This window comes from Brachyhypopomus gauderio, chromosome 7, assembly GCF_052324685.1.
Source record: "Brachyhypopomus gauderio isolate BG-103 chromosome 7, BGAUD_0.2, whole genome shotgun sequence".
Lineage (NCBI taxonomy): Eukaryota > Metazoa > Chordata > Actinopteri > Gymnotiformes > Hypopomidae > Brachyhypopomus > Brachyhypopomus gauderio.
The window spans coordinates 21,013,875-21,024,614 of NC_135217.1; the positions used below are offsets into that span (position 1 = coordinate 21,013,875).

Here is a 10,740-nt window from a genome sequence, read left to right on the forward strand (position 1 = left end):
TTCTTTATAATGTAACATCCAGCAATCGATATTACTGCTCAGCCCAAAGGCATAAATGTAACTCTAACTGCAATGCGGTCTCCAAACCGCTAGGTGTCGCTATGACAAACGTTCTCATCTCAACAGCCCTGTCTCCATCGCCCACCCCCCCTAACGGGCCTGACACCGAGTCAGCTGACCGCGAGAGTGACGCTCTCTGGAAACACCAGTATTGTGTCATTATGAATGTCCAATCGTAAGATTTAGCTTTTTAAAATTAATTGTGTTCCAGACACTAATAGATATTTAACTGTTTTCGTTTTCAATTTTGATTGCAGGTAAGTCGTTCTGCAGGTCTCGTAGCTATAGCTGTTCACCTGCTGTGTTACGTTATCTAATATGTTACCTAGCTTAGCTTAGCTTCGTAACCTCTCCAAGTGCACTAGGCGCTCGTGCGCTAGTGCCCTAGTCGTGGGACGGACAGCGAATGTTACATGAAGTGGGTCATTTAGACTGTTGTATTTTATGTGCGCGTTGGTGGTTTTTCTGCTGCTGGTGTGTAAATTCCGCATTTCGGACGAAGCTGCGCATTTCACAGCCGCATAAGTTGTCGGTGTGTTGTGCGCTGTGTGGGGTCGGTGGTGTGGGGGAGATGCGAGGAGATGTGAGGTGGTGTGGGGGAGATGTGAGGAGGTGTGTGGTGGTGTGGGGTAGATGTGAGGTGGTGTGAGGAGGTGTGTGGTGGTGTGGGGGAGATGTGAGGTGGTGTGAGGTGTTCTCGGGTTAGGTACCAGATATATGAGTAGATAATTCACCCGACACTCGTGTATTAACGGCTTCATTGTAAAAACACAGGCGAGCAGGGCCACGTGAGAAACCCGTGACCGTCAGTCATTTTGCGGAAACGGTCAAACAACAGTGTCAGATCATCCTAAACCAGCTGAATATGACACTGATCAAATCACTTCACTACATCGTTTAGGCATAACATACCACAGTCAGACTTGTATATCCTATAAAGGTAGGGTAGATAGCTAGTTAGATGGTATTTTGTCCTGTCCTGATATGACTCTTGTAGTTACAATAAGATCGCACGTATGAACGTGACTGCGTACTGTTTTCCAGCAATCTCCTGTATCGGCCCCCGGGTGTTATCAGTGTGCAGTCATGACAGAGTTCTGGTTGATCTCAGCTCCTGGAGAGAAGACCTGCCAACAAACATGGGATAAACTGATGATGGCCACCACCCGCACCAACAACTTGTCCACTAACAACAAGTTCAATATCCCTGATCTCAAGGTCAACCTTATACCACCAGTTCATGCTGTTGATTGAATAATTAATCTCAGGCTTTATGAATAGAAGATATTTAACATATTAGGGTTTACAGACTGTAGATGTAGATTAATACGATTAATATGTTGTAGATTAATATGATAGATATGTTTTGCTGCTCTGCATTAGTCAGTTTGGCTTCCTGTCTACAACGAAGCTCTGGACTTCTCCATTTGAGTAGTTGAATCCCTTTAGTTCCTCCTGCCTCGATCCTAATAGAACGTGACTTGTGAGGAAGTTTAACTCCCCTTCTGATCTTTTCAAGTACATAAAGGTTAAAGTGTAAGGAACACTTTGAGAAATGTTTTTTTAAATGTTAGGAATTGTCCATCTGTGACCCCGTTGCCGTCTCTGCTGTATCGCATGTGCCCTCAGTCAGTTTGTTTATGCCCGACAGTGTGTGAGCACCGAGGTGGCGCCAGGAGCAGCTCTCTGCCTCGGGTGTCGTCACTGGCCGACTGACTCTCATGTGGCATTGATCAAACACTGCCTGGCTGTGTTTTCTTTGCCATATTACACCACATTCTAATCAGAGGCTCGGTCTCTCCCATCCTAAAGGTCGGCACATTAGATGTTTTAGTGGGACTGTCTGACGAGTTGGCCAAGCTGGACTCTTTTGTAGAGAGGTATGGTATTTCGTTGTTTTTTTTTTCTACCTGGTGGTGACAGTAGCGGCATGCAGTGTCCCCCCCCCCCTTACCCTTCAAAAAACCATCCTGGTGCAAACTAGCCCTCCTGTCAAATGCTCTTTGATCTGAAATGCTAAAGCAAACTCTCCCATCTCACACTGGCTATTTCGGTAGCGTTCTGTGAATTCTTGTGTTTGCAGAGATGTTATTAGTTAAGAGAGGCCCAGTGGTCAGTGTTCAGGTCGGAGTTGGAGGGCTTTAATCTTTCATGCTCACCCTAGTGTGCTGAGAAATCTCACGTGGTGGTGCAACAACCACTGTACCTGGTTCAGATGGACCATTAGCAGTTTGATGACACACCAGTGCCTCTTTCCTCAGTCATATTTAAGTCCCATGACTTGTGCCTCATCCATGGCTGCAAGATTCTATTTATGAACGTTTGTAAACTTCAAAAGGTTCGGAATTTGCAGAAAGTTCACAAGCCCACTTGGTACACAGCACGGTGTTGTCTGCTGGCCAGGTCTGAGCTCTGAGATTTGTTTTCACTCCCATTCTGTGTGCTATGAAAGATGAGTGTTTTTGTTTTAAAATAAACCTAGCAGTGCGAGTGCAGGTGATGGCACTGACAGGTCGGGGTTCATTCTCAGTATTGAAATCTCGTACTCATTATCATATAGCAATAATGCATTTGCAGTTAGATGATGGTGAATAATACACAGCAGTTTTGTTGTTTCAGAGCCCTGCCTAACTATTCCAGTTCACCCAAGAGAGCATTCTAGACGTTGAAGAATTTGGCTATTTCATGCTTTTATTTAGGTTTTTTGGTCTTTGTTGTCTTTTTTTTATTCTCTGTTTTTGCCAAAATCAGTTTTCCTTTCATGATGACCTAAGCACGTTTGTTGAAGATGGTACTGAGTGTGAGCGGGGCTGGGTTGGCAGGGTGTGATGTGTGTTTGGTGTGGTTCACAGTGTGGTGAAGAAGGTGGCCCAGTACATGGCTGATGTCCTGGAGGACAGTCGAGATAAAGTCCAGGAGAACCTGCTGGCCAACGGAGGTGAGCTGGACTCACCCAGCCCACGTCACGCATCTTTATGCTGGAAACTTGAAGCAGCTCTGCTGAACTAATATTTTGTTGTTGTTTGCTCTTGTCAGTGGATTTGATCACTTATATCACTCGATTCCAATGGGACATGGCCAAGTACCCCATCAAGCAGTCTCTGAAGAACATATCTGAAATCATATCCAAGGCAAGTCTTGCAGCATGCACTGGATTATGGATTATTGGAGGACAGCGTTATTATTGTATCCTTATCCTGCTATGATTACCCTGACTTAGTATAAAGTAACTGAGTGAAAGGCCTTGGGTGATTATAAGGATAATGCTGATGGTGCTCCTTTGTCTCCCCCTGCTGTTCAACAGCAAGTATCACAGATTGACAATGACCTGAAGGCCAGGGCTTCAGCCTACAACAATCTCAAGGGCAACCTGCAGAACCTGGAGAGGAAGAATGCGTGAGTGAAGGACACGAGTCCAAGACCTGCATGGTTATAAAATTCTCTTGTTTATACAGCCGGGAAGCTGTTAAAAAAACAGTGACAGGTTTTCCTGCAAACAGGTTTTTGAACTTTTAAATGCATTGGCCAGAAAAGATGAAACATAAACATAAAGATGTTACATTTTCCCCCCTTTTTTAGATGATAATCATCTCAATGTTTAATTAGTCAAATCAGTGACATTTTTGCAAGTAAAAGACCAAGTGCTGAAAGAATTGTTCATGCTGTATTGTGATAATATCCACTGTCTGTAGAGGGAGTTTGCTAACTCGGAGTCTTGCAGACATTGTAAAGAAGGATGACTTTGTGCTGGACTCTGAGTACCTTATAACTCTGCTGGTCGTGGTACCGAAGTAAGTTCAACTTTGCGTGTTCTTTGATTTGTATCTTTTGTTTTGGCAACAACCCTCAGACCTTAAGGGTCCTAATGGTACATCTGCCTTTTCACCAGAACAAATTACGCAGACTGGCAGAAGACGTACGAGACTCTTGCGGAAATGGTGGTACCACGATCCACAAAGTAAGACCTACCACGTATATTTGGACTTGCACATATCACACTGATTTGTCAATCATGTGCTACTGACCTAACCTTCGTTGGCCTTTCTCCTCAGCCTGCTGTTTGAAGACCAGGACAGTGGGCTGTTCAGTGTCACATTGTTCCGCAAGGCCATCGATGACTTCCGACACAAAGCCAGAGAGCAGAAGTAAGCTTGATTGTGGGGAAACTTTTTTATTTTTATTATTATTATTTTTTTATAATTGCTTTGAATTTTCACAAAATGTACAGTACTCAAAGACCTTGCTGACATTTATAGACATGAAAATAAAATACAAAACTGGAAAATAAAGCAAACAAATTAAAAGTCCAGAAAGAATATGATGAACAAGACGTGTGATACAAGTCGGTGCTGTCCTGGTTGCACCTAACCCAGTTTGGGTCGATGTCTTGATGTATCCTAGACAACCTACTCTACTCCAGCCCACTTGACAGTTAGGTTTACACTGGATAAGGCCAGACCAGCACATGCAGAGAAAGAATGGATCTGATCTAGAATAGTGATCCAAAGAGATCTGATGACTCCACAGCCAGATATGCAATATGCATATTATATACGAGCATATGCAAATTGTTGAATTTTTTATGATTATTATTATTTTTTACTTTTTGATATTATATGTAATTTGAAAGTTTCTAATCCAACTTGGCCATTTTTTCCTATAGGTTCGTCGTCCGAGATTTCCAGTACAATGAGGAGGAGATGAAGGCAGATAAAGAGGAGATGACCAGGCTCTCCACTGATAAGAAGAAACAGTTTGTAAGGCTCTGACTCTCCTCCATTCAGCTGATCACCAAATCCTTCATGAGACAGAGGAGTCGAGCTGCCGCTGGGATTCACTTCTCCAAGTCATTATTGGCAAAACCAGTGAGGATGATTAATGCCTGCTGGAAATTGATTAACATGTGGCTGTTAATGCACGATTCTTTGACAGGGTCCTCTGGTGCGATGGCTGAAAGTGAATTTCAGTGAGGCCTTCATTGCTTGGATCCACATCAAAGCCCTGCGGGTGTTTGTGGAGTCTGTCTTAAGGTAAACAAATCAACAAATGTTGTAAACACAGCTCACGGACTGAGGCGAGGTGTAAACATGTGGCTGTGACTAATCCCTGTGCACGTGCACATAGAGCATTGCACATATTTGTAATGCATCTTTGGGTGTGTGAAAAGTGTGTCCAGGGTACCCGCGGGTCCTTAAAAAGTCTTAAAATGTCTTAAATTTAGTTTTCCATATTCAAGGCCTAAAAATGTCTTTAAATGTCTGGAATTTTATGAGGGGAGGCATTAAATTATTATAAGTGTGTGTTGTTCAGTTCTGGCGCAATGTGAACTTTGCCGAATCTAGCGCTAGGACCATGCAACCGCTCCAGGGTCCTAGTGCTAGATTCTAGCGTTGGAGTATACGGCCTCAACAACGTCAACAACAACAATTTTCGTTCGCCAACCACCACCCCCGTCAACAATTCTCGTAACGCCACCCACCCCCGTCAACGATGTGGAACACACCTGCATCCCCAGTAATAGTATTATTTTTTCTTGTGAGAGGTATTAAAAAGGTCTTAAAAGTCATTGAATTTGAGATTTTAAAATGTGCAGATACCCTGAGTGCGTCAAATGGCCAATAGTACAGCGGTTGCCATAGTGCAGTGGGTGGCGACCTCTCCTCCCATGGGCCATCAGTACTAAGCAGCTGCCGAGCTGGTACCAGATCCAGCGTCGTCACGACGAACTCGTGACGAGATGACCGGCGGTGCCCGGTTTCCCTGGCAACTGGGTTAGGAGCCCACAGAGCGATAATGAGGGAGCGCAGCAGGTGTGTGACGGCGGTGCGTTTACACCTGTGCAGGTACGGCCTACCTGTCAACTTCCAGGCGATGCTCCTTCAGCCACACAAGAAGAACATGAAGAAGCTGAGGGAGGTGCTGTATGACCTCTACAAGCACCTGGACAGCAGCGCCGCAGCCATCATCGATGTGAGTGTCTGGGCCCGCCTCTCTCACACACACACACACACACACACACACACACACACACACCTGCACATGGTATTTTTCCACCGATCACCATCCTGCATGGGTGGAGTCGAGTGTTTTTGGGCCTGGAAACACACCCCACCCTGAGCTGAAGGGAAGCTCACACACGAGGCCATGTGAACAATTAGCATTGTTCCTATTCGTTTTTTACATAGATTTGTTTACAGTGCAGCTATTTACAATATAGGTGTAAGTAAGTAGTACATACTAATTATACATTTTAATTACATAATGAATCATTTTTAATGACATTATGAATTATTAATTACATAAAAAAAATTGAAATACTTTTGTTTACCTTCCTTTAGCAATCTGCTGTGGACATTCCCGGCCTCAACCTGAGCCAGCAGGAGTATTACCCCTACGTGTACTACAAAATCGACTGCAACCTGCTGGACTTCAAATAATGCAGCGCCTCCTGACCCGCAGAACCCACTTGACCATTTGCTTTGTCCTTGTGAACGTGTACGAGATGTTTCATAAATTGTATAATTCCTCTTCCACTAACCCTGCCACCTGTGTGCTGCATGCTCGTCCCTGATGACGTCGTGTTTGTTTTGCTTGCTGAGTAATCAGAGGCAGCTGAGCGCGAGTGATCACCGTCCCCACCATGTTTACAGGGTTTTGTTTGTTTGTTTTTGTTGTTGTTTTTTTAAAAGATCATCGGTATATTTATAATGTGTGTAAGTGATGGATTGGGTGTATTTAAGGCAGAAATCCTGCATTCCGAAATGTTATTTTGGTTTGTGCATTGTGGTAGTCATAGCTGCTAATGACATTCGTAGATTCTTTTTTTTTGAGGACACTGGTGTCTTTTGCCCTTTGTGTTATCACAACAATGGTCCATATCAATGAACAGATTGCATTACAAAAATACAATATGTTAAGTACATGTGGTGTTAAAAGAAATATATATATATATATATGGAAACGGTGCCTGTCGTTGAATCGAAATATAAAATATTCCCGTAGTAATCACGTTGATGATTAGTTGTCTTTTGAGGAGCTGTTTAGCAGCTGTGTAATCTGTACAGGAATAGATCTGTATGGAGCTACAGACCTCCATTTATCGCCTCCCTTTATTTCCACGGATGTACGTTGGTGGTGACGCTGGTCCACACATGTTCCCGTACAAACATCTGAAGATCTGCGTGTCCTCCTAACGCAGTGCGCAGCGCTGAACGGGGATGTGATCTCCACGTTATTTCTGAGGTTCGTGTTTGCGTGGGTCGTGCACGGAGCTGGTTAGGATGCGTATGGTGCTCTTCATGGGCTGCGGTGGAAGCAGGTCCGACGCGGTCGACCCCCGATGGCACGACAGCTGGACCGGAGAGACCGAGTCAACGTGGCTCACCACCACCGATACCGAGGCAACCCAGACGGCTGTGGGCAGTCACGGCCACCAGAGCGGGACCGGCGAGCCCAGGGGCGGTGCTGGCAGGAGGGAAAACACTGCGACGTGCACAGGCGAGTTGTATCATCTAACGAGACGTTAAAACCTTCACATCGGTCAAGTTCATAGTTCATGGGCCGGATACGAGATTATCTCGTACATCAGCGTGTAACGGCTGCGTTTGGGTCGTCTCCGTTCATGTTGTCCGGTCCGTAGACCTCGTGTTAATTAGGCTACTGTTTACAAAAACGGAAATTATTAAATGAAAATTCGTGATATTCGATTTTATATTCGATTTTACATTCAATCCAATAATGAGAGAAAAGTTTTGTTTTCATTGTCGGTAATAAAATGCAAAGCGAATCATATTGCTTTTTTCTCTCAACGATAAACAGAGAATGAAAGCGCAATGAAACATAACTGGTCTATTTTTCATATGAAAATTGTCAATTTTTTTCCTGAAACCGGAAGTTTTCCCTATTACGACCGTCGTCGAGGCAACTGGGAGCGCGTGCTGCTCGCTCCGGTGAGCGGAACCGTCCGGCCTTCCCCGAGTTTGGGCTGAGAGTTGACGGAACCGTCCGGCCTCCCCCGAGTTTGGGCTGAGAGCTGACGGAGTCCAACCTTTCATATCATGTCATATGATTGTTGGGTATTGAGTGTTTGGAGACGTTTGCGTGGAAAAGTTGCAGGTATCTGCATGATATACAAAAATATAATGTAAGATGCAAACATTTCAAAGTCCTGTAAAAATGATGGACCTACATGAAAAGGCTGATAAACGTGACACCCGCTTGCACGTGAATACACGTGAGCAGCAGGTCATCGCACGTTCTCATACTTTTTGAGGAGAGATCTCTTTATTCCCATAATTATGTCAAAGACAATAGTCCTCTTCTCGTCATGTCAAATTATTTCAGTTCCTCTTCTGGTGATGTCTGTCGTTATACTTTGCTTCGAAATCATCTCTTCTCGGTGCTGAACACTTTTAAATATATACGTGTTATCTTTGAAATAATAACGACATTGTGTTTCTGAATAATTACTAGTGAACTACATTCACTGCATTAAGAATGAACTGCATTTTAACTTTGACCAGTATCAAAGCAAACTTGATCCCAGAACGTAAAAATTACAACCGCAGGTCAATTTCTCTGTGAAACCAAAACCATATTAGAGATTTTAAACTGTAGGCTAAGTGAAGTTTGAATATTCTGAATATTAAGGTTGTTTCAAAACTTAAGCTTAGTTTAATGTCACTGGTGATCGTCAACCATCATACACGCTAAATTGATTTTTACAATAGAAACAATAACATAACAATAGAAAATGAAATGCAGCTGTATAGGATGAGACCATAGATCAAAATGCCCAAATCGGTGGTGTGTGTATATCTGCGAAATGAATATTAGTAGTTCCTCTGTGTTTTACTTAGGATGTGTTTGTGCAATAAACATTTCTAAATGTTTATCATAAAGGTGTGGTTGTAGGCTTCTGGTTCATTGGATTACCTAAGGACGTAATCTGAATTACGGAACAATAATCTTAATCACGGATGAAGACTATATTATCATACACGATGCGTCATGTGAGGCCACGTGTTGTGCAGTAGGCGCGCTTGTTGGTTTTGAACCCAGCCTGATCTCACACCACTGTGAACAGTGTGTGTCTTGCATATTATTACAGCTTTGTTGCATAACACCACATATATAACGGGTTTTTTGTTTAGTCAAGACTGCGCATCGCCTTACTGCAAAGTAATGGTAATGGACTTGGTAATTACACGTGATGACGGGCGGTGTACAATACCATAACAATCATCATTTGTTTTTGTCTTATTTTGTTTTGCGATAATAAATAATATCTAATCTTTTGTACGTTGTAGACTACGCTAAAAATATAGTTTCTGACATTGTTGATGACATGCTTCTTGTTATTGGATTTTGAAATGAGAATTAAATAAACCCATTTTAAAACAATTGTCTTTTAAATTAAAATAGAATAATAAAAACACCCTGTTTACTCCCAGATTTAGACTAGCTAACATAAAAACACTGTTGATGTTCTTTAAGCTCTCGGTGTCTCCACGTGTAACGGAGAAGAAAAAGCCAGCTGTGCGACCAAAGGCTCTGGTGGGAAGGAGAGAAAGTTGGTGAACGCAGGCACACAGTGCGGAAGACAGACTTTCCACTGCCAGCTCACGAATAACGACCTGCAGAAGCCCACGACCCAAGAGGCAAGTCTTGAATCCTCGATACGCCCCATGCTGGTGTTACGTAACGTTGAATGTTTAGCGGGCCTACTTCAGACTAACGCTGCATTCTGTCACGATTCCGCAGGGTAAAAATAAATCTAGGAAAACCTCCTCCGGTAAAGCGGTTAAGAACGCCGGACAAGATATGAACAAAAGGAAGATTCCCTAGCGGACCCATCTGCAGCTGGGGGGTTTAATGTAGTCAATAAGACAATAAAAGTGACTCACGTCACCGCCGTTGACTATGATGTCACGTTGAGAAGCACGTGACTGATGAAGGTTGGCGCCACCTGTCTCGTTGGACTGCATGCAGTGTACCGTAAAAATGAAGAAATTGTCCTTCAAACCATTTAGAAGATTCGAACCTTTACGCGGTTGTTTTCTACATATTCGAAATATTTCAAGCTTTAATTTTTACAATTATTTTTTTTTACCCATGTTTCTCTGTGTGAGCTACTGGTGTCATACTGTGAAGAATAATTTATCCGCCTACTTGGCAGGGTTCATCATGCAGACCTACGCAGATCTGTTTCAGACAGTTTTGATTTTACATGAGATTGCTTTGAATTGAAATTTTTAGATCTTCCCTTCTATATTTACAGTGACTAGCATTAGTAGTCAGTGATGCACAAAAGTTTTCTCTCTGTCTCTCTCCCTCCTCTCTCTGTCGATACTGTTCAGGAAAGCAGAGCACGTCTCAGGTATGAGTCAGGTGCGGTGTGTGTTCTGTAACTTGGTTACCCAGGATGACGCACTGCAGGAACAAAGCTCTTAGTGTAAATAAAACACTATGGTAGCTTCACTTTTACTAACAAAGTGGTAATAGTTTAAAAGAAGTGTGTAAATAAATAAATAAATGTTTGGAGCATCTCAAATGTAAACAAAAAAAGTTGTGTGTTTGTGATTTATTGTATGTTTGTTTGCAGGATAAATTAAGTAGAAAGGTTCAGTGAGTTGTCAAGAAAGGAGATGAAAAATTTCAGCAATTGTCAAATTCTGATTA

General features: G+C 43.0%; 2 protein-coding genes across 2 annotated transcripts; both read left to right on the top strand.

The window, feature by feature from the left end:
• Positions 1 to 330: 330 nt before the first annotated feature.
• Positions 331 to 7,149, top strand: atp6v1c1a (ATPase H+ transporting V1 subunit C1a). Its single transcript, XM_077012493.1, has 13 exons — positions 331 to 478; positions 1,105 to 1,278; positions 1,873 to 1,940; positions 2,913 to 2,998; positions 3,097 to 3,191; positions 3,365 to 3,456; positions 3,753 to 3,851; positions 3,950 to 4,018; positions 4,113 to 4,205; positions 4,724 to 4,817; positions 4,993 to 5,090; positions 5,904 to 6,030; positions 6,399 to 7,149. The coding sequence occupies exons 1-13, from the start codon at positions 467 to 469 to the stop codon at positions 6,495 to 6,497; spliced, it is 1,206 nt and encodes a 401-aa protein (XP_076868608.1). The 5' UTR covers positions 331 to 466; the 3' UTR covers positions 6,498 to 7,149.
• Positions 7,150 to 7,299: 150 nt separating this feature from the next.
• On the top strand, positions 7,300 to 10,729 carry baalca (BAALC binder of MAP3K1 and KLF4 a). Its single transcript, XM_077012492.1, has 3 exons — positions 7,300 to 7,557; positions 9,556 to 9,719; positions 9,823 to 10,729. Exons 1-3 carry the CDS (start codon positions 7,341 to 7,343, stop codon positions 9,904 to 9,906), a joined length of 465 nt encoding a protein of 154 aa, XP_076868607.1. The 5' UTR covers positions 7,300 to 7,340; the 3' UTR covers positions 9,907 to 10,729.
• Positions 10,730 to 10,740: the final 11 nt, after the last annotated feature.